The sequence below is a fragment of the Littorina saxatilis genome, linkage group LG16 (assembly GCF_037325665.1).
Source record: "Littorina saxatilis isolate snail1 linkage group LG16, US_GU_Lsax_2.0, whole genome shotgun sequence".
Classification (NCBI taxonomy): Eukaryota; Metazoa; Mollusca; class Gastropoda; order Littorinimorpha; family Littorinidae; genus Littorina; species Littorina saxatilis.
Genome location: NC_090260.1, coordinates 9,730,352 through 9,756,720, shown reverse-complemented (window position 1 = coordinate 9,756,720; position 26,369 = coordinate 9,730,352). Strand labels below are relative to the sequence as shown.

Below are 26,369 nucleotides of genomic sequence, written 5' to 3'. Positions count from 1 at the left end.
CTTAAAAGATACTTTAAGTGAGCAGTCCATAGTCCATTTGAGGTGAAATGTACGCCAAGATATTTCACCTGCTGACTGGGTGAGACAACAGATTTATCTAGTGAGAACTGTATCTTTTCTCGATCTTCCAGTTTTCGGTTTGTAAAGACAACGAATACAGTTTTCTCGGCAGAGAGAGTGAAGCCATTCTCCCGCATATAGTTCGCAATGTTATCTATAGCTGTTTGCCACTCTTTAGAGAATTTGTGTTCTGTTTTATAGGTTTTGTTTTGATACTCTTTGCATAGAGCAATATCATCCGCATAAAGCGTCAGTTCGGCTCCATGTGTTTTAATTGTCGATATGTCATGCAGCATAATGCTAAAAAGCAGTGGTGCTATTACTGAGCCCTGTGGCACTCCCATGTCAACTTTGCGAGTGGATGATTTGGCACCTTTATAATCAGTTTGAAAGGATCTGTTCAGTAGAAAGCTTTTTATGTATTGAAACATATTACCACTGATGCCTAATTGCTTCAATTTGAACAACAATCGTTGGTGCCATACTGTATCGTAGGCTTTTTTGATGTCAAAAAAGACAGCAAAGAGAGACTTCTTGCGTGAGAGAGCTTTCTTAATTTTGGAGGACAGTTTTACAATGTGATCCGAGACACCCCTGCCTCGACGGAAACCGGCTTGGCACAGGGGTATTACCTTTTTTCTTTCCATTTCATCTTCTAGTCTGGATTTTAGTATTCTTTCATAGATTTTGCTCAGATGGGAGGTCAGAGATATAGGGCGCCAGTTGGAAGGGTCAGCTCTTGGTTTTCCAGGCTTTAAAATGGGGATCACAACAGCCTCTTTCCAAGCTGAGGGAATCAGGCCAGACTTCCAGCATGTTGAATAAAAATCCAGTAAAAGATTTAATCCTTGGTTTGGTAAATGTTGTATGACCTGATAGTTTATTGGATCAGAACCACAGGCGGATCGGACTTTTGTCACCGATGCTATAGCCGTTTTCAGTTCTTGAATGGATAAGGGAGCATTTATTTTTAAGGAAGGGTTGAGTTCTGGGTCGTTTAAGTCCTGTTTATCCTCCCACTTCTTACGGAAGAGTTCCTGCTCACATAACAGTTTATCTGTTTGGCTTGCTGCTGCAAAAATATCTGCAAACAGTTCTGCTTTTTCAGGAAGGCTTTCATATTTTTTTCCTTCGTGCATAAGAGGACGTTCAGCCTGCTTGTGTCTGCATTTGAATTTCCTTATTTTGGTCCAAATTTTTCCAGCATCTCTGTAATCGCTCACTTTGCTGGATATGTTTTCAAAATATTCTTTTTTTGCTTTGTCTATAATTTTGTCACATTGTTCTTCAGTTGATTTCATATTGTTGTGGTTTTGTGCAGACCTGAAGCGATCATACTTCTCTTTTGCAGTTCTTTTTAACCTGATGGCTGTTCTGCATTCTTCTGTCCACCATGGGCTCTGATCAGTTCTACTGGGTCCGATAAAAGGTTTTGTTTTGGGGATTGACAATTCCATTGCATTCAGCAGGTTTGATCTTAGCTGTTTATATTTGTTGTCGATACTTTCTTGGGACTCTGGATTGCCATCCAAGAGGGTATGTGCATCGGCAGACTTAGTGACAGCGTCCTTGAAAACTGCCCAGTCTGCCTTTTTATAATTGTATTTTAAGGCTTTTGGACCTGGCTCTGTGTGTGGTGATTTCCCAATGATGGATATCATGATTGGTAAGTGGTCGCTTTTTAATTTATCTGACACAACGCACCAGTCCGTTGTTAATCCGAGAGTGGGACTAACCAAGGTTATGTCAATGGCGGAGGGGTGTTGGTTTGAGATATCGGGTATTCTGGTTGCTGATCCGTCATTTAGTAAGTACACATTTGATTGCGTTATATAGGTGGCAAGGCTCTTTCCCACGGCACATGTCTGATCGGGGAAGTTGGCATCCCACAGGGGGTTTCGGCCATTAACATCTCCTCCGATCACCCAGGTGCGTCTTCCGTCGAGCTCTGGGAGCCAGCTGAAAATCGGGCCTTTGGTAATGTTTCTGTTATATATGTTTAATAAGAAGATGGATGGGCCATCATTCAGCAGAAGTTCAACTAGGTTTGAATGTATTTTTGTGTCGGCCGGAACAGGGGTTGGGTGAACATTGTACTTCAGATTGTCTCTGACATAGGTTACTGTGTACTTGATAGTTTGTGCTCCGCTCGTATCATCAACCTGATAATCTGTGACGGGTGGGTAAAAGAAACCAGATATAGAGGGGAGTTTTCCCGCATGACAGAGTGGGGACTGTAATACATTGAACATGTTGTTTTGGTTAAGATAATTAATAAGGTACGGTAGAGCAGTGTTAAGGGAACGACAGTTCCACTGCAGTATATTTATTCTTGAATCCATTTCAATCACAGAAGACCTAAAGTCTGTTGTGACCGTTTGATCTGCCCCTCAACTCTCTATGTCATTGTGTTGTCAAGGGGTTGAGACTCTGTTACAGATCTGCCTCCCTGAATGCCGAGAAGAGCGCATTGAGTGGTAAGTATCTTATTTAAGGCTGGTGGAGTTGGATTTTCCTTTGGCTTAAATATTTCAGTATATAGCCCTGTCAGGAGTGTCAGAACATTTTCGGGGCTTTCATTCGTTTTTGCTTCAATAAGTGCAGCTAGGATGCCAGTGACGAATTTGAACACCTCACCGCAGTTCTCGGCGCTCATCATCTTCATCTTTGCATAGCTTTCTTTTAAAATATGTTGTCTGAGGCAGTCTTCGGACTGTGGCTTTGGTGTGTTTTGTGTTTCATCTTCCTCAACAATCATCAACTTTGGTTCATCCATGAACAAGTCATCATAATCGTGTGTGGGGGAAGTTTGAGATTCTGCATCAGCAACCTTTTTCTCATTGTTTGTTGTTGGCTGTTTGTTTGTCTTTGTTTTGTCTGCTGCTTTTGTGGGGGCCTTTTTTACATTGTGTGTTGATTTTAGTTTCTGGGCAACAGTAGACTCATTATTAATAGGGTTTATGTCAGTTCTTTGTCCAGGTCTCTGGAGGGCGATGTTTTGCTCTGAAATGGGGTTTTCACTACGAGGGTTGCTTGGTCCGCCTTGATTTCCTGTGCGTATGCGGCTTGTTGTTGGTTCTGGCCAGATAGTGCTATAATCCTGTTTTTCAATCTCAGCCACGAAAGCTGGGGAGGTAGCCAGGTTTCTCTTTGCTTTGCTGGCACCGCGAGGAGCACTTTTCCCCCCTGCCATTTTCAGCACCCAGCACTCATCGACTTCTGAGTCAGAGTCATTAGATGTATCTGGGTCTTTCTTTTGTTTTTTCATTATTTCAAACTTTGGTCTTCTTATTGCTTCTGCATATGGGATGTATTTGGCTGCTCGGATTTTGTTTGCTGTTCTTCGGAGCACTAGCTCAGGACAGCCTAAGTAAGCTGCCGAGTGGGGACCGCCACAGTTTAGGCAGTGTTTGTCATTTGGACAGTTGTCAACTGGGTGGTCTTTCTTTTGACCGCATCTTGGGCATTTGTCTTGTCTGGCTTTACATTGTTTGGAGCCATGTCCCAATCTCTGGCACTTAGTACACCTTCTGACTGGGGCCACATAGGGTTCGACAGCAAAGAAGGTTTTCACTATCTTCACTGTATCTGGTAGCGTTTTCTTTAAAAAAGTGATTTTGACAGCTTGAGTAAGTTCCCCCTTCTGGTTTTTTAACCGCTGAAGAGATTTTACTTTCTCAAGAGATTGTTGAAGTTTATCAAGGTCTTCAGAGAGTGGGATGGGTCTGATGACACCTTCCGTTGTTGCCTCTGGTATAGTGCATCTTATTTGCACTTGAGCGAGACTGGTGAGATTGGCAAGTTTATGTTGTTGTTTTTCATTGCAGCAGGCAATCAGGAATTTGCCCGAGGGCAGAGGTCGTACACCTTCTATCTGACCGACCGCGTCAACCAAAACACGACACTGGAGTGATGGCCCGAGTTTCGAGAACATAGCTGGACCTGTAGCCGCGTTGGTGAGAATGACTGGGTATTGTGCAAAGGTTGGAGGGAGACTTGGTGTCACCTTTTTTGACTTTGTGTGTCTAGGGGGCCCAGTTTTGACTGGTTGTGAGACTTTTGACTGTGGTTGAGGCAGAGCCTGTTCGGCATCACTGTTAGCAATGGGTGCTTTTTTCTTTCGCTGACGGCGGCGTTGAGTTTTAAAAATGTCATCGCCTTCTGTGCTTTGGGAAGGTGAAATGTTCCCGTCTTCTGGGGGCACTGCTGCGTTGTGGTTATTGACACTGGCGTCAGCGTCAGAGTGGTTGTTTGAGCTCTCTTTTGTCTTTTTTGAGCTTGTTGGAGAGAAGCTGTCGGAATCTCTTAACCTTTTTCGGGGTGTGCAACACAATGTGCTGTCCATAGATTCAGCATGGGTAGAGGTAGCCAAAGGTGGTTTGTCGCTTATGACAAAGGTGGCAGTGGCCATTGTGAGGGCCTTTTGGTGTTCAAATGCAGTGAGGAGTACTCAGAGGGCAGTGTGTTTGTGTGTAGTTGTGAGCGACCTTGGTAGAGGACCCTCTAAAAGCGAAATGACTAGAAAATGAGCTTTGGTATGAGCAGGCGTCTCGCACTGTTAAAAGAAAAAAGAAGGGATGACAAAAGCGTCCCTTGACAAAGAGTGAGCTGAAGCTCACCCTCTAGTGACTTTCACTTCTCTCTCTTGTCGACGACGCCCTAGGTACCACATCACAAACAGAACTGTGCAATACACAGGTGTTTTCTACAGACACACTCAAACACACACACACACAGAGAAGCCGTATATATATATCTATATCTATTGTATAAATATATAGAGATAGTTGAGAGTGTATTTTTCGCGTGGCTATAAATTGATTCGACCTTTGCACTTTTACAGTGAGGATAATTTACGGGTCCAATTTACGTTCTGGACACTGCGGTGACCTAAAAATAGTAACAGAACACCGGGAATATCCGAAGATGCCCCCCCTCATACTACAGTGCACCATACGAAGGAAGGGAGGTAAACGCTGAAAACATGGAGAAGATAAGGAAGAGTTATGCCGTAGTTGATCCCCCCAAAAAACCAAAATCCACCAATAACTCCCTAACCGTGTGTTTGACTGGTCCCAATTTTTGTAAGGACCGTCCCAGGAATGTATAAAACCTGTTCACCAAGTTTGGTGACGATCGGTCCGTTCATTCTTGAGATCTACTTGCAAACACAAACAAACACATCGAGTGAAACCTATACACACCCCTATACCGGGGGTGTAATAAAAGGCATGCGTTACTTTGTGGAATGCGATATTTTTCCATTTTTACATTTTTACAAATCGCGGTTTTAGGTTCGACGTGATTTGTAAAATATTTTTACATTTTTACAAATCACGGGTTAACAGCGTGGCGCCGATTTGGGGTGAGCCAGCCACGGTCACCCAGCCACAGCAAGCGCAGCCTTGACAGGGCTCAGCTGCTGCGTCAGGCGCACGCGCAGAGCGACCGTAGACAAGGGAATCCCCCCGCTAGCTATCGGGGAGGCTGTCCGATGCCTGTGAATTCGGCAGTACGACAAAAGTTGTCGGACAGAGAGCTATCAAACTTCGGGGCGCTTGTCGTAGGACATGCAGTCCTATCGTCTTGCATACGCGCCAAGGTCTTCATTCCGTCGGGCTTCAATTAGCTTTGGTCGGGCGTCAATCCACGATGACGACCTCAAAGTTTCAAATGGAAGCATGTCAATGTGTAATAATACAATACGTTGCGATACAATACCACAACGTTAACCCGTTTCATCTGCTACATATGCGAGCTACAAACTAAAATAAACCTGTTATCAAACACGTACAGCAACAAAATATAACATCATAAGTCAATTTAGCCTTTTAACACTCACGCACGCACACGCACATACACACACACACACACACACACACACACACACACACACACACACACACACACACACATACACACACACACACACACACACACACACATACGTGTCTTGAGGTGGGGATATCTGGACATTTGCCGCAATTAAACATGTGTTATATCTGGACTTGTTTATTTCTAAAGCTACAGAAACGGAGTGCGAGTGGAAACATGTGTTAGACTTTAAGAATACTTTTTAAGAAAAAATAAATTAAAAACACTCATTATTGAATGTTACACACCCAAAAATAGAGATTCTGAAACACGTGTTATATCTGGACATCCGCCACCTAAAAGTGAGTGATAGCCGGACATATGACCGGAAAGCTGTAAATACTATCAACTTTATCAAAATAGCGTTACATTTGCGTGGTAGTACAAAAAAGCTACCAGTAATCCCAAAGTGTTTTTTTTTTACAGGGACAAACCAAGGGAAACTTTAACGCATCTGCGTATTTTTTCGAGACAAATGTCTCCGCAGCTAATAGTTGGTGGACTTTATTGGATGTCGTTATTCAAATGCAAACCGTCAGAAACAGAAAGCTTAGAAAGGAATTACGTTGTATTGCTTTCCTGCTTTGCCTGGCTCAGGTCGGGAAATTCAGGACCGAAATCTTTTTCTCCTTCTTGTCGTTCGCTGTTAGATCGTCAGTCCGAACTGCAGGGCGAGGGACCGAAATTACCCAAGGTACAACTCATTCCTTTTGATGAGTTTCAACTTTCTTAAAAGTGTTCGCAGCTGTTGGTAGACGTTATTGGATGTCGTTATTCAAATGCAATCCGTCAGAGACAGAGAGCTTAGAAAGGAATTACAAAATTGGTAGACTTTATTGGATGTCGTTATTCAAATGCAATCCGTCAGAGACAGAGAGCTTAGAAAGGATTTACGTAATTGGTAGACTTGATTGGATGTCGTTATTCAAATTCAAACCGCCACAGACAGAAAGCTTAGCATTTTTTTGTTGTTGCGCATGAAAAGACTTCAGGCCAGATTTTTGCTACAAAACCGGGGAGGTAGGGTAGTTGAAGGATGTTCTGTTCTGTTGTTTACTCGTATGTTTGATAATTTGCGGTTTTTAAGGAGTATAACGGTGCACGTCCACAATATAGCGTAACGAGCAACACAGGGATGGTTGGCCATCTTTGCCAGTCCAGTAAATCACCCACACAAAATCTTCGATGCAGATGATGCTTTGATGGGATGTATTATTCATTTGTTTAGGGGAGTAATAACCTGTTTGTCTATTTGATTGTTTTGGAGCCTTATATCAATCAATCAATCAATATGAGGCTTATATCGCGCGTATTTCGTGGGTACAGTTCTAAGCGCAGGGATTTTTTAAAATATGTTTTTATGCAATTTATATCGCGCACATATTCAAGGCGCAGGGATTTATTGATGCCGTGTGAGATGGATTTTTTTTTTTACACAATACATCACGCATTCACATCGGACAGCAGATCGCAGCCATTTCGGCGCATATCCTACTTTTCACGGCCTATTATTCCAAGTCACACGGGTATTTTGGTGGACATTTTTATCTATGCCTATACAATTTTGCCAGGAAAGACCCTTTTGTCAATCGTGGGATCTTTAACGTGCACACCCCAATGTAGTGTACACGAAGGGACCTCGGTTTTTCGTCTCACCCGAAAGACTATATGGTGGTTTATGTTCTTCGTCGTTGATGCGTGTACTCGGCAGAACTGCACATAATGTGTGAATTTCTCTAAAATGTAAAAACATTTGGACGGGATAGTTGAAGATGAAGGAAGCCTACAGAATCTCTTTTTCACAAAACACCCACACAAAAAAGCAACAACAACAAATAAAAACAATGCAATCTGGGGAGGGGGGTATTACCATGTTTCCTATCTCTTAGTTTCCAGGCACTTCTATTTCATGACAACAACAACAACAACAACGACAACGACAACAACAACAACAACAACAAATAAAAACAATGCAATCTGGGGAGGGGGGTATTACCATGTTTCCTATCTCTTAGTTTCCAGGCACTTCTATTTCATGACAACAACAACAACAACAACGACAACGACAACAACAACAACAACAACAACAACAACAACAACAACAAATGAAAACAATGCAATCTGGGGAGGGGTGTATGTAGATGTTACATGCCGAGTCTCAGTGATTATCAAAAACAATGGTCGAAGTTAGCGGATCATGAAAAATGCGAGCTTCAGCGCGGTTGTATAGTTCCGTGCAAATCATTCAATTTTGTTAACTCTTCTTGTCAATTTCCATGTTTTGAACTAAAATCAAGTACACAGTTATGTTGTCATTCTGCTGTGGCGGTAAAGGCAGATAGTGTGTGTTCTGTTCATGTTTTGGTATCCGACTCAGGAAATGTTCTTTCCTCGAATGTGACTAGCTCGAAATTTTACACCCGTGTTCCAACGTTAAAAACTGTATGAAGTTAAGTTTTCTGGGGCAAAATAGTGTATGAAACCGCTGCATGTTCTTTAAGTTGATTAAATGTTTGCAATTGATTGCGTGTGATCTGTTTATAAAATGAAATATTGTTGAAAACTGACCGTCGGATTGCAGTCTTGTCGATGCAGCCGAAATCTGGAAGGGGAACTACTCGTGTCGCTAGACAAAGTATGACAGTTACTTTTACTTGGAATCTTGCTAGCGATAAACGATTGTGCACGGCAGATCTGAATTCAGAAAACAACCAAACTCATGGATTTTATATTGAGATTCATGTGTTCAAGCCTGTAGTTGCTGGTTTAAATGCGGTATGGTTGCTCCAGAAATGTATATTTTGTACATTAGAGTGTTCTGAACTTTTGAGTCGCAAAAAGTAGATCCACAATGTGTACAGTCTCTACCCATGAGCTATGGAGGATTCAGGCCCGTTGTTGGGTAAGTGATTTCGGTTGTTGGGTAAGTTACCGAAAAATAACTAGCCCTACAAGTTTACAGAGAGAAAGAAGCAGAGGGGGGAATAATACCATGTTTCCTATCTCATAGTTTCCAGGCACTTCTATTTCATGACAACAACAACAACAACAACAACAACAACAACAACAACAACAACAACAACAACAACAACAACAACAACAACAACAAATGAAAACAATACAATCTGGGGAGGGGGCATTACCTTGTTTCCTATCTCTTAGTTTCCAGGCACTTCTATTTCATGACATCATTTTATTGTTTACATAAAACTTAAGGCGGGGTTCTGGTGGCCACAATTTTTTAAGCCATTTATTTTTATCCTTCTAATGTTTTATTCTTGGAGAAATTCAATTTAGTGTTTTAAAAATATAGCGTCGAATTATCTCCCTTTGACCCACTCTTTATTTCCCTCAGTCAATGCGGTGTTACTGAGTGGTAATTATAAGGAAGTCTCAATGAAAAATATACAACACAATTATTGCAAACAGTATACGTGTTTTATAGCATTCGATTTCGGAACAGTAAAACCTGTGTACGTTTTCACACGAGATGAGGTAACCATCTTGACAAGTCACAAATAGCCGGTTATCAAATACACAATATTACCGGGTTCTGGTCAGTCGCAGAGCAACAACAACAACAACAACACCAACAACAACATTAACAACAACAGCACCAACACAAACACCATCACCAACAACAACAACAACAACAGCAACAACAACAACAACAACAACAACAACAACAACAACAAGTTATAAATGACAATGGAACTTATCTTTGTATTTTCAGCAAGGAACATGGTAGGCTTGAAATCAAATGACGAACCCAAGAATCGTGAAAACATTCATCAGTATAATTTGCTGTTATTTTGTTTGTTGCTCGCTGGCTCACGTAAGTGTAGCCTATGCGATCGTAACTTTGTCTGTCTGTGCGTGCGTGCGTATGTGCGTGCGTGCGTGCGTGCGTGTGTATGTCTGTGGTAGAAACTCTAACATTTGAAGACGTCACATTACATTGACGTCACATTATGACGTAAGAGGGTTAGACGTCACGCGAAGGAAGTACTGAAAGTCTCGGTCATTATTATTTTGAGCGGGCCGAGACTAGTTGGCAGTCGTGTCCCTGTAAGTAGGCTACATGCAGACAGACAGATCTAGATCTAGTGTCTCGCTTTCTTGCACAGTTTCACCTATGCTCTTTCTCTCTCTGTGTGTGTGTGTGTGTGTGTGTGTGTGTGTGTGTGTGTGTGTGTGTGTGTGTGTGTGTGTGTGTGTGTGTGTGTGTGTGTGTGTGTGTGTGTGTGTGTTACTGTTTGTCGATTTCTTACGTGAGCCTTGATGGCTTCGCCTCTTGTTTATTTGATGCCTTTGCTCTTGTTAAGGGATATGATTATTTACGTCCATAATATAGCGGAACGGGAATAACATGGATGAGTGACCATCTTTGCCAGTCGGTTAAATCACTCACACAAAATCTTCGTTGCAGATGATGATTTGATTGGATGTATTATGCATTTGTTTAGGTGAGTAAAATCCTCTTTGTATATTTGATTTTTTTTTATGGGGGGTGTTTTTCTTCATCGGTGATGAACGCACTCAGCAGAACTGCACTTGTTGTGTGCATGTGTCTAAAACGTGAAAGCATTTGGACTGCATCATTGTGGAATTAAACCAAACGCCTACGGAATATCTTTCCCAATAAAAACACCCACACACAAAAAAACAAAAAGACAATTAAAAGCAATACAGTCTTGGGAGGGGGGCATAATCATGTTTCCTATTTCTTAGTTTTTAGATAGTTCTATTTCATGAAATCATGTTAACGTTTACAGAAAACGTGAGGCGAAACTCTCTTCACAATGCTTAAGCTACACCTCGTTGTCCTTCTTATTTTTATTCTTGGAGAATATCAACTTAGTGTTTAAACAAAATAGCGTGTCAAATTATCTTCCTTGGACGCAATGTCTTTTGTTCATGATGTTTTGTTTTTATTGAGGGGTATTTTTAAGTATATCTAACAGTCATATATTTATGTTCAATAAAAAGTTGTTTTAATTTGATGCGGGATATATGAAAATAGAACTGATGTTTGGACTGTGAACAACGATGTTGGTAGGCTTGAAATCTAACGTTGAACCCAAGAATCGTCAAAAACCTAATCAGTTTAAATTGATGTTCTTTTCTTTTTCTTGTTTAATTGTTTGATGCCTTTGCACTGTTTAAGGTATAGAATTGTGCATGTCCATAACATTGCTTAATTGAAACAACGATGGGTGACCATCTTTGCCAGTCGATTAAATTACCCACACAAAACCTTTGATGCAGTTGATGATTTGATTGGATGTTTTCTGCATTTGTTTCGGGGAGTAAAATAATGTTTGTATATTTTATTGTTTTTGGTATGTTATGGTGTGTTTGTTTTTTCGTCGGTGATGAGTGTAATCGGCAGGGCAGCAGATTGTGTGTAAACACATTTGGACGACATACTTGTAAATTAAAACATAAGTCTACAGGAGATTTTTCCACACAAAAAACACACACACGCGTCTATAATATTGCTTAATTGGAGAAACATGGATGGGTGACTATCTTTGCCAGTCGATTAAATCACCCACACAAAATCGTCGATGCGGTTGATGATTTGATGAGATGTATTCTGCGATTTTTAAGGGGAGTGAAAATCTGTTTGTATATTTGATTGTATGGGGGCATTTTATGGTGGGTTTTTTCTTCGTGGTTGATGCTTCCCACACATATCTGCATGAGCAGGTTGTTAATTTTCTGTTCTTTTGTTGGCATGTTTGTTTGATGAGTTTGCGCTTTACAAGCGATCTAACTGTGCACGTCCATCATATCATATTTCCTAATGGGAGAAACATGGATTGGTGACCATCTTTGCCAGTCGATTAAATCACCCACACAAAATTTTCGATGCGGTTGATGATTTGATGAGATGTATTCTGCGATTTTTAAGGGAAGTGAAAATCTGTTTGTATATTTGATTGTATGGGGGCATTTTATGTGTGTTTTTTCTTCATGGTTGATGCTTCCCACATATATATATGCATGAGCAGTTTATTAATTTTCTGTTCTTTTGTTTGCTCGTTTGTTTGATGCTGTTGCGCTTTATAAGCGATATAACTGTGCACGTCCGCAATATTTCTTACTGGGAGAAACATGGATTGGTGAGCATCTTTGCCAGTCGATTAAATCACCCACACAAAACCTTCGATGCGGTTGATGATTTGATTGGATATATTATGTTTTTGTTTAGGAGAGTAAAAATCTGTTCGTATATTTGATTGTTTGTTGACATGTTATGGTTTATTTGTTTTTCTTTGTCGGTGATACGTGTACTCGGCAGAGCTGCACATGTTGTGAGAATTTGTCTAAAATATAAAATCATTTGGACTACATAACTGTGGAATTAAACCATACGCCTACGGAATATCGTTTTCACAGAAACACCCACACATACACAAAACAATAAAATCTTGGGAGGGGGGCATTACCATGTTTACTCAAAGTTTCCATACAGTTCTACTTTATGACATCATTTTAACGTTTACATAAAACTTAAGGCGGGTATCCGGTGGCCACAATGTTCAGGTGGGTCTCCGGTGGCCACAATATTCAAGCTATTTTGATGTTGTCTTTCTTTATCTTTATTCTTGGATGATATCAATTTAGTGTTTAAAGAAAAATTCAAATTATCTCCCTGGGATCTACCCTTTTTTGTCCAATGCAATGTGGTTTTACTGAGGATTATTTTTAAGGGTGTCTCAATAAAAAATAAACAACACAATAAATGAAAACAGTCTTAGATAATTGTTCAATGAAAAAAGGTGATTTAGTCTGATAAGGGATACATACAAATAGATGTGATTTTGGTACTGTCAACAATGACGATGGTAGATGCAATCAAACGTTGAACTCAAGTGTCTGGTGCCATTGCGGTTTTTAAGGGTTATAATTGTGCACGTCCATAATATAGCGTAACGGGAATAACATGGATGGGTGACCATCTTTACCAGTCGGTTAAATCACCCACACAAAACCTTCGATGCAGTTGATGATTTGATGAGATGCATTATGCATTTGTTTCGGGGAGTAAAATCTTGTTTGTATATTTGATTGTTTGGGGCATTTTATGATGTGTGTTTTGTTTCGTCGGTGATGAGTGTAATCGGCAGGGCAGCAGATTGTGTGTAAACACATTTGGACGACATACTTGTACATTAAAACATAAGTCTACATGGGATCTTTTCCACAAAAAAACACCCACTCACGTCCATAATATAGCTTAATTGGAGAAATATGGATGGGTGACTATCTTTGCCAGTCCATGAAATCACCCACACAAAATCTTCGATGCAGTTGATTATTTGATTGGAAGTATTATGAATTATTAGGGGAGTTTGTATATTTCATTGTTTTGAGGCATACATGGTATGGTGTGAGTTTTCTTCGTCATTGATGCGTGTACTCGGCAGAACTTCATATTTTGTGTGCATTTGTCTAAAATATAAAAACATTTGGACGGAATAATCACGCCCGATGAATAGTTTCAGACATCATACTATCATAAAGAAATGCATAATGCATCCAAACAAACCATCAACTGCATCGACGGTTTCGTGTGTGTGATTTAATTAACTGGCATGTTTCTCCAATCATTGCAACAAAAAGAGGATAATATGAGATACAACCAATGGCGTGATAGGAGAGTGAATGTGGTGGTGGGGGAGGGGGATGAGTGTTATAGCTGTATCAACTGTTGAGTGAGCATTTAGCTCAACCAATGGCGTGACAGGAGAGTGAATGTGGTGGCGGGGGTTGAGTGTTTCAGCTGTATCAACTGTTGAGTCAGCATTTAGCTCAACCAATGGCGTGACAGGAGAGTGAATATGGTGGTTGGGGAGGGGGGGGAGTGTTTTAGTTGTAGCAACAGCTGAGCTTAACCAATGGCCTGACAGGAGACGATACACGCTGAGCTGGCGATGCACGTGATTCGCTGATGGAAACACCCCACTGTGCAGGGAGATGTAGCTGTATAAATATCTCGGCCCACAGCGACCACATTATCTCTCTTCTTGGAGCCCAGCCTTCTAGTTGGTAAGTGTTCCGTTGCTTAGTATTTAATTTCTCTATTTCAGTCTAACACAATCATGTCGACATTAGTTTTAGAAGTTTAATTAATTCAGGATTATTTGTGTCTTTCTTTTCTCAATGTTTACGTGTTGAAATGAACTAAACATAGTGAGAGAAACAAAAGCAAAACAAAGTGATGGTTGCAATATTGAAGATGTTCTTCTTTAAGCACACCCCAAGTAACGTGCCCACCATTCTCATTGTCGAGTCAGTGTCTGTTTAAGTGCATAGGCTTTACCAGGACATGTCAAAAATCCTTAACTGGAAAAAAAAAACAATTCGATTCTACATTGTAATACTTTACCTGATACATTAAACGGAAGAGGAAAGATGTTGTCATGTCATCCACGCATATGATGAAACATTGATTATCGGTGTTATGTCAAACACAAAGTGGATTTATTCTTATTCTTCTTCTTCTTTTTCTTCTTCTTCTTCGTCCATGGACTTAGACTCCTACGTTCACTCGTGTTTTCAGGCAGCATACGCCGATTTCGGGGGAGGCATGCTGGGTATTTTCGTGTTTCTATAACCCACCGAACTCTGACATGGATTACATGATCTTTTCCGCGCGCACTTGGTCTTGTGCTTGCATGTACACACGAAGGGGGTTAAGTCACTAGCAGGCCTGCACATAAGTTGACCTGGGAGATCGGAAAAATCTCCACTCTTAACCCACCAGGCGGAAGCGACCGGGATGCGAACTCACGACCTCCCGATTAGGAGGCCTACGTCTTACCACCCAGCCACTGCGCCCGTCATATCATTATTGATTTTTGTTAACCACAAACAAAACAAAAGAGCCCAGTATTTGTGTTATAAAAAGTAACATACATTCAAAACAGTGAAAAACACACTAAATACTAATGTTAAACATAAAAACAATATTAAAGGACTTTTTAAGAAATATGTTGAAAAGAAAACGATAGTCATTTTTCATGTTTGTGCCACAAGCTCAATGTTTAACACAATGTAGTATTGCTTTGCACACAGGGCTGCACGTGACTGTCAGTAATCTGCTCAAGAGAAAGACGTTTTGATTTGCACGTGACTGTCAGTAATCTGCTCAAGAGAAAGACGTTTCGGTTTGCACGTGACTGTCAGTAATCTGCTCAAGAGAAAGACGTTTCGGTTTGCACGTGACTGTCAGTAATCTGCTCAAGGGAAAGACGTTTCGGTTTGCACGTGACTGTCAGTAATCTGCTCAAGAGAAAGACGTTTTGATTTGCACGTGACTGTCAGTAATCTGCTCAAGAGAAAGACGTTTTGGTTTGCACGTGACTGTCAGTAATCTGCTCAAGGGAAAGACGTTTCGGTTTGCACGGGCGTGTTAGCGATTGTTTGGGCCAGTCAGCGTCCCTCATGCACCGAAGCAGATATATCCAAATTCACTTGTGAAAATTGAACAAGTCGCGTAAGGCGAAATTACAATATTTAGTCAAGTAGCTGCCATTTTTCAGCAAGACCGTATACTCGTAGCATCGTCAGTCCACCGCTCATGGCAAAGGCAGTGAAATTGACAAGAAGAGCGGGGTGGTAGTTGCGCTAAAAAGGATAGCACGCTTTTCTGTACCTCTCTTTGTTTTAACTTTCTGAGCGTGTTTTTAATCCAAACATATCATATCTATATGTTTTTGGAATCAGGAACCGACAAGGAATAAGATGAAAATGTTTTTAAATTGATTTGAACAATTTAATTTTGATAATAATTTTTATATATTTAATTTTGAGAGCTTGTTTTTAATCCGAATATAACATATTTATATGTTTTTGGAATCAGCAAATGATGGAAAATAAGATAAACGTAAATTTGGATCGTTTTATAATTTTTTTATTTTTTTTACAATTTTCAGATTTTTAATGACCAAAGTCATTAATTAATTTTTAAGCCACCAAGCTGAAATGCAATACCGAAGTCCGGGCTTCGTCGAAGACTACTTGACCAAAATTTCAACCAATTTGGTTGAAAAATGAGAGCGTGACAGTGCCGCCTCAACTTTCACGAAAAGCCGGATATGACGTCATCAAAGACATTAATCCAAAAAATGAAAAAAAAGTTCGGGGATATCATACCCATGAACTCTCATGTCAAATTTCATAAAGATCGGTCCAGAAGTTTGGTCTGAATCGCTCTACACGCACGCACGCACAAACGCACGCACACACATACACCACGACCCTCGTTTCGATTCCCCCTCGATGTTAAAATATTTAGTCAAAACTTGACTAAATATAAAAACGACGGGCAATTTGAAAAAAATAGAAAATGCAATAGTATAATATGCGTGACGTCACATGCGGTTTGAATCGGACATTTAGGGGGAAAACGTTACTCCAATTGTTTGACATTACAAACGTTATAGTAGTGTTACATTTACTGTGACATTTTCGAGTGAACACAAATGATAACTGTTGCTCTCCTAGTTAAGGTGATTTGGTGTTAATTAATTGCACTGCCACTTTGTTGTCAGATCTGATTTGCAGCAAACTTTGAAGATGCCGTTGTCATCAGCCTTGTTCCTACCTCTGGTGCTGTTCGTCAGTGTTGTCACCTTTGAGTTCTCACTGGCAGGTATGATTAACATGGGTTCTCTTTATACATAACACTCAAGGTGACCCCCACAAATGCAACCAATAAAAACACTGATATCACTGTTGAACGACCTACTTCATATTTGGTGTACAATTACTTGAGATTATCCATGATCAGCTCATATAGTGGACAATGGGTCTCCACCATGGAGAATTGCCTTCGTGTCATTGGTCAATAGAGCGCACCACTTGCAAGCGTGAGTTAAACACGAAGGGATTCTTTTTTTTTAAGTCAGTTTGAGTTCATGTGTTCAAAATAACCCCTCCGAACGTTTGCCTGTTTGGGGATTGCCCTGTACCTGGCTGACATTGCTGTCTTCAAGTCACCGATGATATGGGGGTTATTGTGCCATCTCCGACCTACAGATATGTTAAAAGGAACAAGTCTTCAAGGTTTTAAATCGGGTGCGTTTTGCTACCGCTCAATTATTCAAACCTCGTACTGCTGAGGCTAACCCCAAATTCGTAAACACAATGTTTTGAAAGAGCATACCAGTTAAAGCTGTTGACTAAAGAAATTGACGATTTAAAACATTTTAAAAGTAGGAGTAGTTAAATCAACAACCATGGTCAACATGTAGCTTCTGCATGTCAACGGTACATGGCTGTTGACCAAATACTTAGAAACAACAACAATGACTGTTCAACATGTAGCATGTCCATGTCAACGGTACATGACTGTCCACCAAATACTTAGAAACAACAACAATGACTGTTCAACATGTAGCTTGTCCATGTCAACGGTACATGACTGTTCAACCAAATACTTAGAAACAACAATGACTGTTCAACATGTAGCATGTCCATGTCAACGGTACATGACTGTCCACCAAATACTTAGAAACAACAACAATGACTGTTCAACATGTAGCTTGTCCATGTCAACGGTACATGACTGTCCACCAAATACTTAGAAACAACAACAATGACTGTTCAACATGTAGCTTGTCCATGTCAACGGTACATATGACTATAACTAAATGCTGAGAGACAACACGCTTGTCCATGTCAACGCTACATATGACTATAACTAAATGCTGAGAGACAACACGCTTGTCCATGTCAACGCTACATATGACTATCCACTAAATGCTGAGAGACAACACGCTTGTCCTTTTCTGTGTTAGGCGTGCATGTGTGAAATAGAGATAAGAGCCATGACAATAAAACAAGATGATACAGAGGACTTCCAATGTAACTTCAACACAAATTTAGAATGTTTCCATTTCAATATTTTCCTTTCTATGATTTCTCTCAGACGAGAAAGCATGCTCCATTGGACGTCACGGAACACTGACAATGTTCAACGGAGAAACAGCGGACGTGGAGCTTCCATGTAAGTATCGTCTCGCGGACTTCACGTGCGGGGACTACCGGGTCAAGGTCACTCCAGGCAGCGCGGTAGACCAGGAAGACAGTCACCGTTTCTCCCCGGACACCGTGTGGGTCAAAGTGGTCAACGCTAATACCAGTGAATTCGTGAAGATACGAACCTCAGTGAGACGACTGGACAAGGTTTGGAATGACCATAGACACACATCTGCTAGCCGCACGTTTACCTAGGGGTTACAAACCGAGTCTCAGTGGATATTCAACAGAATGATCGAAGTTAGTTGATCATGAACTTTAGCGAGATATTTCATGACCACGAACTATAAGAACATTACTTTAAATATCCGCTGAAACGAGGTGTGTACGTATTTTATTTACTTTCCTTTTTGAGTCAGGGTTTTGTTTTCTCAGAAAAAGGGAGATTTTTTGCCACAGGGTGATGAAAGCATAATCACTCTGTCAGACTTCTGGCGCAGTTGGGCACGATGATCAAACGTGATGCGCGGTGGTATCGTTATGTCATAATAATTTGATTCTCATTACACTTCCAAGCAGTTACTTTGGGTTGGACAGAAATCGAGCACACATGTATGATATGATAAGATAAGACTAGATAACGTATGGAAACTGTAATGTCCATGTTCATTGTACATAAACATGGACATTTGTCTTGTTGCACCTCACTGGCCTACTTATAACACAGAAACAGCGATCAAAACGAATAATCGTACATAAACACAGTTCTAAGAGGAACCGTTACAGTGCGTGCCATTCAAAGGTGTTGAGTGTTAGTGTGATTGTGTTTCATCAAGTTCGTATTGCTGTTTACACGAAAATATTTCATTGGTCAGCTAACCTCATTGGAGACGGAATGGTACTTTAAATAGATTTAAATAAATGTAGTTGTCTACTGAGTGGAACAAGTATAGACATGTGGTCGTTTATCGGATAGATATGTAATCATGTTGATGTTGTTTTGTTGTTGTTATGGTGGTGGTAGTGGTGGTGGTGGTAATCATGGTGGTGGGGTTGACATTGTTGTTGTTGTTGTTGTTGTTAATGATGATGGCTTTGGTGATTATAATGATGCTTGGTGTTGCGGTTGATGTTGTTGTTTACGACAGGAAATGCATAGTGCTAAACCGATTCTTGTATAGTAAGACACGATCTGTTCCCCTCTTTTAGAACGGAAGCTTACGCTTTGATTTTTTAGAAGAACTTTTGTTGAACTTCGTGAGAAACACGCTAATGTGAACGAGACTTGCCAATATACATAATTATGTCCTGATCTAACGTATGCTCTTTCTGCAATCCAGTTTAGCGAACACCGAACCACCAACCCATGGCAAGTAAAGGAGGGCTCTAAGAGCGTTGTGGACTTCGCAGACTACGACGAGTCCAGGGCAGCTGCTGTGTTGAGGAAGGACGGAGTCTTCAGCGTGGAGTTCAGCAGTGCGGAACGGAGCGTGGTCGTCACGTGCTTGGACCAAGAGTTTGTCTCGGAGGGACTGCCAGAGTCACTGTGTGGTACGGATATCTGCCTGTTGGCATAGCTGCGGGTTGTGACTATCTGTCACTGTACTTTTCTCGTTAACAGTCATGTAAACGTAGCTTTTAAAATGATAAATCTAAGCCGATGATGGCTTGGTTAAGACCGATGAGCAGCGTTGTCTTTCTGACTACAAGTGATCAGCAGCCTCTTTCTTTCAGTTGTGAGCAACCCGCTGAAAAACGTGCGAGTGAAAAAGAGTCAAAGAAAAGTTTACGCATTTGTTTAAAGATGTGTAAGAAAAGGCTTAAAAAACTCTCTCTCTCTCTCCCACTCGATCTCGATCTCTCTCTCTCGTTCTCTCTCTCTCTCTCCCTCTCTCTCTCTCTCTCTCTCTCTCTCTCTCTCTCTCTCTCTCTCTCTCTCTCTCTCTCTCTCTCTCTCTCTCTCTCTTTCTCTCTCCATCTCTCTCTTTCTCCCTCTCTCTCTCTCTCTCTCTCTCTCTCTCTCTCTCTCTCTCTCTCTCTCTCTCTCTCTCTCTCTAAATATCTACTACCAAGGACCCGTGTAGATCTTATATAAAACTAGTTTTGCCTTTGCTGGGCCGTCAAGGTGAAACTCTCTTCCTTCGAATGTTAAAACTAGCAAATCTGTAAATATCTTTAAATCTTCTTTAAAAAAAACCCATCTAAACGGTTCTCTGTAAGTACACACCCGCGGTGACATAATTATGTGAATCTTACAGTTCTGTCTAATGTATACTATATTAATTGATATTACTATATAACTATATTCACGTCATATTACATATTTATAGCATATATTATTCATATTGTTTTACTTCGTATATTAGATTTTGTGTTTCGTGTGGCCGTGGTGCTTATGCTTATTTACTGTACATTTACATGTTATGCCTATATGAATTCATTATATTATGTTGGTTATATGCGTGCGGATGTGTTAGTGTGAATGTAAAGGGCACGTTGTAAGATTAGGCCCTTGGCTCAAAATGTTTACCCTTTATGTCAATAAAATGTTCTAAATCTAAGTCTAAGTCTAAGTCTAAGTCTTTCTCAATAAACACATTAACAACATTTTTTTTTTTTTAATATTAAACATACCAATAAGCACATTCTTTTACACTTTGAAAACAATAAATTAATGCACGGAAATCAAACAGGTTTAACCCCAAAACACTCATGTGAAACAATTTGATTTGACCAATGGCTAACCAATTAACAATAACCTGTTCTGTGCTGCTATGTGTTGACTTTACTAACGCTTTTGACCTAATTGATTGACAACTAATTCTGGTTACATGTTAAAATCTAAAGTACTTGTTTTTTTTAAACCAATCACACTCTTGTAAACAGAGGTTTGGAGCACCACAAGGTTCTATGTTTGGTCTGTTACTTTTTTCAATCTATTATAACGACCTTTCAATATTTGTAAAATACATGTGCACACTGTGGCAGATGATACTACAATTCATTCCGGTCACCAAGATCCTATTGAAATAGCAAAAAATCCTCCAAGATCCCCCTAATCGATCGCTAGAATTGTCAGAACTAAACCATTTGTCACTGAACCCAAATAAAACTAAATGCATGCTTCTAACCACGAGATAAAAAAGATCAAATCTATCATCTAGATTTCCGACATTGCAAATACGAAATCAAGATGTAACCAAAGTCGAAAGCCATAAAGTCTTGGGAATAACAATTGATAATAACCTGTCTCAGTCACAAAATCAAAACGCTTTGCAAAAGCTCATCTAATTTCTAAAAATATATCAGGTTTTAAAGATTAAACAGTTTCTAACCTACGCACAAGGAAAGAGAGAAATTATTTCTTTTAAATATACATCTCTTTACACGTACGATTATAACAGATTACAGTTTCTTCCTATCAAATTAGGATTTTCCTATAACAAAGGTGTAATAATTAATATATACAATTATGTCAGGGAATGCATCTTTCCTCATTGCTTCAAAGTTACAAAATAAATATATCAATAACATTAAACACATGGATTATTCAAACCCAAAGAATTGACCTGTACAAGTTCAGTCTCTCATATTCGTGGGGCCTTATGTGGAACTCCATTCCTGATGTATTTAAGTCACAAACCAATGAACCAACTTTCAAGAACCATGTCACATTGTCTCTCTCGCACAACTTGTAAGTACACTTGTTTTGTAGCTGTTACAGTATTAGTACTCTCTGATTGTATTGAACCACATGATTCTACATAATGCACAAAGAGCATTTATTAGGCAAACGCAAAATGTGTTATAATTTTCCATCATTGCCAATGCATCATATAATGCATTTGAAATGGCTTATTGATTGCTGGACATGGTGTTTATATTGATGTGTTATGTAGTAAGCCGGATAAGGAAAAAGCAGGTTGGCATTGCAAATTCTGTCACCCTCGAAATATAAAGTTTCATTCAATTCAATTCAATTCTCTCTCTAACGCTCCACGTTTAAAAACGTGTCCATGTTCTTTCAAATCATGCAGGGGACGAGACAACGACTGACGCCATGAACAATGCGATGACGACCCTCTTTCCGGGGCAAGGGAATATGACGGATGACGCGCTCGTCAGTTACATCGTGCTGAATCACGACAATGTCGTTCAGAGGTAAGTCACAACATTTTGATAATAATAACAACATTTTATTCATACATGGCTACTTGTTTTCTAAACTAAACTGGAATGGTCTCATGTCATAATCAAACGTGTCCGCGGCTCAGTATACATCATTGCACTCGTCTTCTACTCGTCGACGTCAACTAGTAACTGGTTTCGTCTAAATTTGTTGTAAATGTTCTTCGTCTGTACAAACTGGCATGAAAAGGCGAAGGAAGGGCAAGCGAAAGCGGAATTGTATGTGCTGGTTTCCAGGCAGTAATAGCTGACTGTGGTGGATTTATTTGCACCAAAGAGAGAAGGACTTGACACACGTTTTAGTCACAGTGAATCGTGCAAGTCTCAAAGTAAATGTGATAACTTAAAGACAGTTGCGTACACACAAAACACAACGTAGGAAAGTATCAAATATAAGCTTGGACGTGCTTTCTTTTATTAAAGTGACTCTCCGCTGGGACATGACTTAGTCGGTATCGCGCCGGCCTTAAAACCAGTTAGTTGCTATCGGCGTGGGTTCGGACTCTGTGATTCCAAGAATCAACGTGTGCAAACTCTTGCAGGTGTCCGAACACCACTGTGCGCATACATGCACACGATGAAGATCCTAAGCTAACCGCAACAATCGCAGGACTCGGAAACCACGAATACATGCACACGATGAAGATCCTGAGCTAACCGCAACAATCGCAGGACTCGGAAACCACAAATACATGCACACGATGAAGATCCTCAGCTAACCGCAACAATCGCAGGACTCGGAAACCACAAATACATGCACACGATGAAGATCCTGAGCTAACCGCAACAATCGCAGGACTCGGAAACCACGAATACATGCACACGATAAAGATCCTAAGCTAACAGCAACAATCGCAGGACTCGGAAACCACGAATACATGCACACGATAAAGATCCTAAGCTAACCGCAACAATCGCAGGACTCGGAAACCACGAATACATGCACACGATAAAGATCCTAAGCTAACCGCAACAATCGCAGGACTCGGAAACCACGAATACATGCACACGATAAAGATCCTAAGCTAACCGCAACAATCGCAGGACTCGGAAACCACGAATACATGCACACGATAAAGATCCTAAGCTAACCGCAACAATCGCAGGACTCGGAAACCAAGAATACATGCAGGAAAACATGTGTGGCACAGTTTTGTCGAGAACTTTCTTGTGGTAACTCCTCAAGAACAATAAGATATACTCATACATGCATACAATATACATAATGCAAAAACCCCGTCTGCTACTTGTTGTAGTCCCAGGGGTTGTGAATCTGGACCAAAACATGTCTAGTACGTGTGAGGGTGATGTCATCTCGACACCTACACGTCTTGGCAACACTTGCTGTATTTACTAGGTCAGAACGCGCTTTGAAATCTAAATATATAACTTGGGGGAGAAATTTCGTTCACACTATCATCTAAAAAAAAATACGTTTCAATTTGCTCACCTTGTCATTCCTCCCAGTTGATATTTATAAATCCACTTCGCCCTTGACCTAACAATCATACCATTTAACTTTTTCCCTCTCAATGATCTGAGCTCCTCTTTGTTGTGTTCCAAACTATGCACATCATCTTGACACAAATGTTCCCCCAGTTGATATTCAGCGTGATTACAAATACCCTCTCGTGCTTTCACATACTGGCACAGGCACCAATCAGCCGCTACTCTCAGGCACCAATCAGCCGCTACTCTCAGGCACCAATCAGCCGCTACTCTCAGGCACCAATCAGCCGCTACTCTCAGGCACCAATCAGCCGCTACTCTCAGGCACCAATCAGCCGCTACTCTCAGGCACCAATCAGCCGCTACTCTCAGGCACCAATCAGCCGCTACTCTCAGGCACCAATCAGCCGCTACTCTCAGGCACCAATCAGCCGCTACTCTCAGGCACCAATCAGCCGCTACTCTCAGGCACCAATCAGCCGCTACTCTCAGGCACCAATCAGCCGCTACTCTCAGGCACCAATCAGCCGCTACTCTCAGGCACCAATCAGCCGCTACTCTCAGGCACCAATCAGCCGCTACTCTCAGGCACCAATCAGCCGCTACTCTCAGGCACCAATCAGCCGCTACTCTCAGGCACCAATCAGCCGCTACTCTCAGGACATGCGCACAGCTTCCTAGCATTCTGCCTGGCTGAATTTACTTCGCACTTTCCACATTTTTCCTCGTTTTCTCAAACAGCTTCCTAGCATTCTGCCTGTCTGAATTTACTTCGCACTTTCCACATTCCTAGCATTCTGCCTGTCTGAATTTACTTCGCACTTTCCACATTTGTCCTCGTTTTCTCAAACAGCTTCCTAGCAATCTGCCAGGCTGTGTCTCTCACCATGAGAACAAACCCTTATCATGAAAATACTACTCTCCGCTACTCAGTCATTGCACGCAACACACACGCATTACCTCACTCTAAACAATGTTCAACAACATGATATATTATGTCCTATTGATCTCCGATCAACCTCATTTCTTGTACAATGTGTTTTCCTACGTACTATGTTAACTTACATTTCCATTTCCTACTTTATGAATGTGGTTCCTCGCCGTGCATTCTGTACAAGATGGCACTGGAATAATCCAGGGTTTGAATTTAAAGTAATATTCTTACTTGAACCTTGCTCATGAATGCGATCGGGATGAACATTGCCTTGATGTCGATGTTGCAGTGCAACCTGCAAGAACCTGGCCAGCAAATTCACAAGCTGTCAAGACAAAGAGCAAGCCGCGATGGAGTGCGTGGCCATCTTTGCTGATCCATCGCAAGCCGAGTGCCTGGCAACGTCAGACACGTCCCTGGCTGGCTACTATTACGACTGTCTGACGTCTGTGTGTGATGGCGACACCTCGGCTGTGGATCCCATGAACAACTACATCAGTGACAACTGCGGTAAGCGCTTTTAACTAACACAAATCACTGGCGCCTGTTTATTAACACAATATGATCTCTAGCAATACAATTACAAGTCAATATAGAATTTATTCTGTAGTAGAAGCAATTCTATTTTAGAATTTTTTGATAGAAACACTTAAGACCGAACTGATATTTGGAGACACAGATATGTATCCAGCATCATTACATTCTACGCTTCCCATCATAAAACAAACTAGGCAGATGCGTTTGAGAGCAGGTCTTTCTGATGAGGCTGTTGATTGTAAAACCAATTATATGCCTGGACAGGCCATTCATGTCCCTGCCTTATTCAAACAACAGATTGAGTTGACATAACGTAGTGTCTATACAGTGCAAGGGCGGATCCAGGATCTCAAGGAAGGGGGGGGGGGGGCCCACCCACACTCTTTTGCACAAACATGACGGCGTGAAGCGCCTGAATTGAGGGCATGAAGCGCCTGAATTGAGGGCATGAAGCGCCTGAATTGAGGGCATGTTTAATTTTTCAAAGTTTTAAGTCGAATTTTGGAAAGGACAGTTACATTACCCCCTTAACCAGATAAGTATGTAGTTGTACTTATCAACTTCAGATGCAGCTGTCACAAACTTGAATATGAATCAGGAAGAAAAAGTGATGTTGATCGGAAAGATAGGCTATGCAGATGTTTTGACATGAATTCATGGGGTAATGAATTTCATTTTAAATTCGAATGTCCAGAATTCAGTGCAGATTACATACATCCCTCCAAAGTATAATATGTACTCTATGTTTTCTCTTTGTAAGTTAGTGTCTGGAAGCAAAACTGTAAGCTTGACACGTGAAACTTGTGAGCGCGCGCAACATTCTGAACGTAATTTCCAGAATGCCATTTCCAGGGCCCCAACGTGTCTGAAGTTTGACTCGTCTGGTCGCTGAAGGTTCATTCCATGCGGGAATAGTGGGGGCGATCGTGTAAATATTTGCTTTTCATTAAAGACTGCCTCGATCGCTTCACACACAGACAAAACTAGACGAGTCGTATCGCCGAGAGCTCAGTTCTGTTGTACTACACTTGTATGTAGGGGTAAGACAATGCATTGGCCCTTCTTCAGTCTCGGCAAGCAAGAGTCGCATCGCACGTGAAGAAGCTGAATTGACCTTGCACTGCTTTTTTAATCGTGTGTCTTGCTTTCGATCCCGTTAATTTGAAAAGGGAGACTACTGCGTCAACCTTCACAGCATGCTCTGCAGTTATTGGCCTTAGATAGCGCGAGCTAATTATGGCCGACACCTGTGAATGGGCGGTTCTGGTGAGGTTATGCCCCTGGCTGGTAACTGGCGCCACCTCGCGGCAAGATCACACGAGAAAGGAAAAAC

General features: G+C 41.0%; 2 protein-coding genes across 2 annotated transcripts in view; both read left to right on the top strand.

The window, feature by feature from the left end:
• The window catches only part of LOC138950336 (Kruppel-like factor 18), a 128,120-nt gene that overhangs the window by 61,705 nt on the left and 40,046 nt on the right, over nucleotides 1-26,369 (top strand). The window lies entirely within an intron of this gene.
• Nucleotides 13,848-26,369, top strand: part of LOC138950333 (uncharacterized) — a 17,004-nt gene continuing 4,482 nt past the window's right edge. The window contains exons 1-6 of the mRNA XM_070322082.1: nucleotides 13,848-13,992; nucleotides 16,500-16,600; nucleotides 17,879-18,135; nucleotides 19,269-19,479; nucleotides 21,966-22,089; nucleotides 24,789-25,009. Coding sequence (XP_070178183.1) covers nucleotides 16,525-16,600; nucleotides 17,879-18,135; nucleotides 19,269-19,479; nucleotides 21,966-22,089; nucleotides 24,789-25,009 — 889 coding nt within the window. The 5' untranslated portion in view covers nucleotides 13,848-13,992; nucleotides 16,500-16,524. The remainder of the gene's footprint in view (nucleotides 13,993-16,499; nucleotides 16,601-17,878; nucleotides 18,136-19,268; nucleotides 19,480-21,965; nucleotides 22,090-24,788; nucleotides 25,010-26,369) is intronic.